General features: G+C 48.2%; 1 protein-coding gene across 1 annotated transcript in view; it reads left to right on the top strand.

Annotated features, from left to right (window-relative positions):
* The window catches only part of LMNA (lamin A/C), a 64,845-nt gene that overhangs the window by 46,907 nt on the left and 11,938 nt on the right, over positions 1–6,000 (top strand). Inside the window, exon 2 of the mRNA XM_082275170.1 lies at positions 4,807–4,963. Coding sequence (XP_082131296.1) covers positions 4,807–4,963 — 157 coding nt within the window. The remainder of the gene's footprint in view (positions 1–4,806; positions 4,964–6,000) is intronic.

The following is a 6,000-nucleotide window of genomic DNA, read 5'->3' as shown; positions in this document are numbered from 1 at the left end:
TCTCTCATCCCCTCTCTCATCCCCCCCCTCTCTCTCTCTCTCATCCCCTCTCTCTCTCTCTCTCATCCCCCCTCTCTCTCTCTCTCACCCCCCCCTCTCTCTCTCATCCCCCCCCTCTCTCTCTCATCCCCCCCCTCTCTCTCTCTCTCTCCCATCCCCTCTCTCTCTCTCTCCCATCCCCCCTCTCTCTCTCTCTCTCTCTCTCTCTCCCATCCCCCCTCTCTCTCTCTCTCATCCCCCCTCTCTCTCTCTCTCTCATCCCCCCTCTCTCTCTCTCTCATCCCCCCTCTCTCTCTCTCTGTCTCTCATCCCCCCCTCTCTCTGTCTCATCCCCCCCTCTCTCTCTCTCTCATCCCCCCCCCCTCTCTCTCTCTCATCCCCCCCCCTCTCTCTCTCTCATCCCCCCCCTCTCTCTCTCTCATCCCCCCCTCTCTCTCTCTCTCCCTCACCCACCCCCTCTCTCTCTCTCCCACCCCCTCTCACTTTCCCTCTCGTGAGATCTCAGGGGTTCATGCTGGGACTTGTAGTCCTTCATTTTTGGAGGGAGTTACATCCGTTAAAAAAGGAACGGGGAAAATTTACATAGGAGGGGGCGCCCAATTTTAGTCTTGTCTAGGGCAGGACGAAACCAAAATACACCACTGGATGGGAACTAGGGTACTCATTGTCCACCCAGCTGAAACCAGGCAGACCCCACCCACAAAGTGCCACATGGTGGTCCTCCAAAGAGAAAGGGCCTTTGCCCTGATACCCTGGACCCCAATCTCCTGATGGGGAGGGATTGGGGTACTCTTGGTCCTCCCAGCAAAAATCGGGCAGCCCCGCACACAGAGTGCACAGGGTGGTGGTACACATGGTCCTCCCCCAAGAAGAAAGGACCTTGGACCTGATCCACTGGGCTGAAAGACTCTTGATGGGGACTGGGGTACCCGTGGTCCACCCAACCGAAACTGGGTAGACCCTGAACACAAAAAAGTACACAAGGTTCTCCTTTAAAGGAAAGACCCTGATCCCCTGGGCCACAAGATTCTTGACCGGAACAGGGTATTCATGGTCCACCCAGTCCAAACCAGGCAAACCCCTTTCTTTGGAAGGCCTGCCGAAACAAGGCCTACCTAGGTACTATAAACCAGTGGTCCTCAACTCCGGTCCTCAAGGCCCACTAACAGGCCAGATTTTAAGTATTACCTTGGGGAGATGCAGACTAGAATACTGCAATCACTGAGCAGCAAATTATCTCACCTGGGATGTATTTCAGTTATCTTGCAAACCTGGCCTGTTAGTGGGCCCTGTAGGCCAGGGTTGAGGACCACTGCTATAAACACAATGTATCTGGCACAGAGGTGATTCACTATTGTAAAACGATTGAATGAATAATCAAGTCCCTACAATAATGTCCATTAAAAGGCATAGAAAGTACGATGTATAAATGGCGGCAGCTATCCTCAAGAGTCTAGCAGACTCTAAGTCTGGAGGAAGAAGAAGGGGAGGGCAAGAAGGAAGCACCACCTAAGTGTAGTATAATGAGAATTTATTCCCACACAAGGGTTAAAACAACTCACAGAATGCAGTAGTGAATAAGCTCATTAATGGTGATGCATGATGGGAGCCATTCCGAACTGTCCCTTGTCTTGATTCAGGGGATCCACAGGGCTGTGTGGTGTTGTTTGCAGCAGCAGACGGTTTGGTTGTCCCGTGGCCACCGGGAAACAACCAGCATGGACCACAAGGAAGTGACGTCACCGAGCCTGGTCTGACTGCTTCCGTTTCCGGTGACTTCACTTGCTTACGGTCCACGCGGAGGACCGGAGTAAAGGGACTCTGGAGCAGTGGGCAGGGACCCAGGCCGGAGGGCTCTTCATGGTTTCTTTGCACCAGGCCCCTGAAGGTTCTAGTTACACCTCTACTGTGACCCCCAGCTTGAAAGGTCTGCCCCTTACTCCATATTTGGTCTTCCTAAAATACAATTCCAGTTTTTTTGTCCACCCTCTGCAGGGCAATAGACAAGTGATGCATAAAAAAGAAACAAAACTGTAAAAAGCCGATTTCCCTTTAAGGCGGTGCAGCTAAGGACACAGGAGCTAGCAATCACTTTGGTGAGTTTACTTATAGCTGGCAGGCCCTGGGTCGCAGGATGACGTTCATGCGCTCAGCGACTTTGGCTGGGACCTCTCTCTGTATAAACACGGCGCTGCGCTCACACCGAGCAGCTGGAAACTTGGAAGAGCGGCGAAGATGATCCACCTTGATTTTCTGGCGCTGCGCCACCGAGCGCATTACTGGAAATTGTACTTTTTGTTTTTTCAATATTTGTGCTAAAAATATCAGGAATGCGTTTTAGATCTCCTGTGCTGGGATTTCTACGTAAACACTCGCTTCTGTTGTGTGTGCCTTCAGCTCAGCCGCATTTTGTCTAATCCAGGCAGCCCATGGAGAAAATGTGGGATGGAATTCAACCTGTATTTAGCTTAGCTGCCCTCTGTCTTTACATTTTAGGGTTTATAATCTTGTATCTAAACCCGCAACTTTTTATTTAGTTTTGAAAGGAGCGTGGAAGGGTTAGAAGACCCGTCGTGTTTTTATTGCTGTTGGTGCTCCCATGCTGGAGAGACTCACCCTCTCTGATTGTCCCAGAGACAGATAATGATGGGAGATCCAGTGAAGACACCTTAGGCGAGTATCTCCTAAGGGGAGATTTTCCCTCACTTCCTGTTGTTTCTCTGAGACAGAAAGTATGTGTGTGGGGTGGGGGGCGACATACTTCCACTGGAAAACAGAGGGGGGTGTTGTTACGATTTCCTTCTGCCCATGTTGTAAACACTTCATTCCTTTTAGATCAAGTCTACAAACTTTTAGTTACGAGCGTGGCATTGTGTATTTTACAAATATTTTTGGGCTGAAAAAATCCCTATCAGGGACCCCTTACATCAGAGTTCCCTTCAGATTCCCCCCTTACATCAGGTTCCCCATCTGAGTGTCCATTATTTCAGAGTTTCCCCTAGCATTAGGGCCCCATCAGAGACCTTACCTACATCAGGGTCCTCATAAGAGTTCCCCCTTACGTCGGGGCTCTCATAAGAGTTCCCCCTTACGTCGGGGCTCTCATAAGAGTTCCCCATTACGTCGGGGCTCTCATAAGAGTTCCCCCTTACGTCGGGGCTCTCATAAGAGTTCCCCCTTACGTCGGGGCTCTCATAAGAGTTCCCCCTTACGTCGGGGCTCTCATAAGAGTTCCCCCTTACGTCGGGGCTCTCATAAGAGTTCCCCCTTACGTCGGGGCTCTCATAAGAGTTCCCCCTTACGTCTGGGCCCTCATAAGAGTTCCCCCTTACGTCTGGGCCCTCATAAGAGTTCCCCCTTACGTCTGGGCCCTCATAAGAGTTCCCCCTTACGTCTGGGCCCTCATAAGAGTTCCCCCTTACGTCTGAGCCCTCATAAGAGTTCCCCCTTACGTCTGAGCCCTCATAAGAGTTCCCCCTTACGTCTGAGCCCTCATAAGAGTTCCCCCTTACGTCTGAGCCCTCATAAGAGTTCCCCCTTACGTCTGAGCCCTCATAAGAGTTCCCCCTTACGTCTGAGCCCTCATAAGAGTTCCCCCTTACGTCTGAGCCCTCATAAGAGTTCCCCCTTACGTCTGAGCCCTCATAAGAGTTCCCCCTTACGTCTGAGCCCTCATAAGAGTTCCCCCTTACGTCTGAGCCCTCATAAGAGTTCCCCCTTACGTCGGGGCCCTCATAAGAGTTCCCCCTTATGTCGGGGCCCTCATAAGAGTTCCCCTTTTCGTCGGGGCCCTCGTCAGTCCCCCCTCACACCAGGGCCCCCATGGGAGTCCCCCCTCACATCAAGGCCTTATCAGAGTCCGGAGTAATAACCTTAATCCTCAATAGGTGCACATTGAGAATACACCACTGACACTGGCTGCAGCCTGAACAAAATCTTAAAGTGGGCTGACTGTGGTCTGTGGGACATAGTTTGGAGACCCTTGTTCTAGAGAGACATTTGATAACCAAATAAAACTCACTGGGGTCATGTAAACACCAGCACCCTCCTGGCCCATATATATTACAAATGGGCCCCAACACCCATAGGGCTCTTGTGCACATATTGTATGTACGGTATGAACTCCCATGATTCCAAGAGTCCCATCAGAGGCAGGCCTGGAAGCCTCAGCTGTGCCACATACCAGGCTTCCTGACAGTGCCCATTAAGATGGATCTTGTCCTACCTTGTATTGATCCTTCTGTGGCGATCCTGGCCATCTATGGCCTCGCTTCCTGCTCCTTCCTCTACGTCTTCCCATAATTGCATCTACCAGAGGCAGAAAAAATCAATAGAATATTATCACACAGGAACCCAAGGGTGCACCAAAGGTTTAGTTAGTCTAGATGGGGTGAGCATGGTGCTTCTCTTGTAATGTTTTAAAAATGTGGCATAAGAGATCAAAACCGCAAGGAAATAATGGATGCTATCTCTTTTTTTGGATACTTCTAAATTAGTTTAGCTAAATGGGTTAGGGTTTCGTGCTTACAGAGGTTGCACTTTACTGGTCCTCCTTCAGTGCATGCCTGTCTGACAGGTCTAAATGATGAAAAACAATAGACTCTTTGTTATAAATTAATCTGATCTCAGCAGTATTCAGAAAATTAAATTTACATAATTTTCCATTTACAGACCACAATTCAAAGTTGCTTTTATATATATATATATATATAATATAAAACATGCCTATTCCAATCAGAAAAAGATGTCTTTCTGTAAGAGTAGAACAAAGTCCAGTGCTTACCCACAATCCTTTCTGTCTTCTAGGAACAAGAAGAAGGAGGCAGACCTGCTGACAGCTCAGGCTCGTCTAAAGGATTTAGAGGCACTTCTGAACTCGAAGGATGCCGCACTTTCCACTGCGCTGGGTGAGAAACGCAACATGGAAGCCGAGCTGCGGGACCTGAAAGGCCAGTTCGCCAAGGTTAGGAAACCGTTAATGACCTGTTTGTGTAAGGGGTGCTCTGCCCTGGGAAAAGGTTTAGCAGCACAAATGCTCAGTTGCACTCACAGATCTATATTGAATAAATTATTAATTGCATCCATCCCAAATTAATTATCGAAAAAAACAAGGAAAAGGAAACCCTGCTAAGGGACCTTTCCAAGGAGAGCGGGGGAAACGGGATGTTTAAGATGCCTGGAAATTAAATATCCATATGAAATGTATATAGTATATGAAGCAAAAATGTATCTAAAAAGCGATAACTTTATTACATAATTACAAAAAAAATACAGTATTGTATACACTTGCAAACACAATCATAAAAACAACATCTACTTGTAGAAACCTCAGTGCAATGTCAACGACAAAAAAAGGAAAATGGATGGACATTAGCAGATGTTTAGCAGCAGCTTCTTAACTTTTTTCAGGGGTGGGAGCAGCACCCATTACGGCCCCCCTCAGAAGAGGAGTATTGTTTGAAGGAACTTTGCAAGATGTATCATTAACTAGTTTGAAGTAAATCTGAACATTTGGGGGCAGCCTTTCTGAACTTTTTACCCCAGAGGAACCCTTAAAATAGTTTTCAGGTTTTGGGGAACCCCTCCTAAAATCAATTGAGGGGTGGTCAGAGAGAAAGATGCCCCTTATATTAGTGGACAATGGAAAAAATGCCTTTCTTACTAGAAGGGGGGGGTCAGAAATTCACCTTACAGACAGACAAAATCTCATTGGTGTCAAGCAACTTGCTCTGCCAAACAGATTAGCCCCGGAACTATGGTGATCATGGTGGATGGTTAATCAGCTATGGCAAGGAGTCCTGAGCCTAGGGTTCCACAGAACTCTGTATGAGCATTGCTGATCTAAGGTTAGCCACGTATGTTACCATCTCACCATGGGCAAAGGTTATGCAGCATCTCCTGACCTCATTTTAGGAACAGGGAAGGTGCTATATACCTTGCGTCCCCTTAAAAGTAAAGCTTCACTTAAAGGGGCTTTGAAGGTTTGCCTCATTAACTACA

This window comes from Pelophylax lessonae (assembly GCF_965119305.1).
Source record: "Pelophylax lessonae genome assembly, chromosome: 13".
Taxonomy (NCBI): Eukaryota; Metazoa; Chordata; class Amphibia; order Anura; family Ranidae; genus Pelophylax; species Pelophylax lessonae.
Note: the sequence above shows the minus strand (reverse complement) of the source record. Positions and strands in the feature narration are given on the sequence as shown.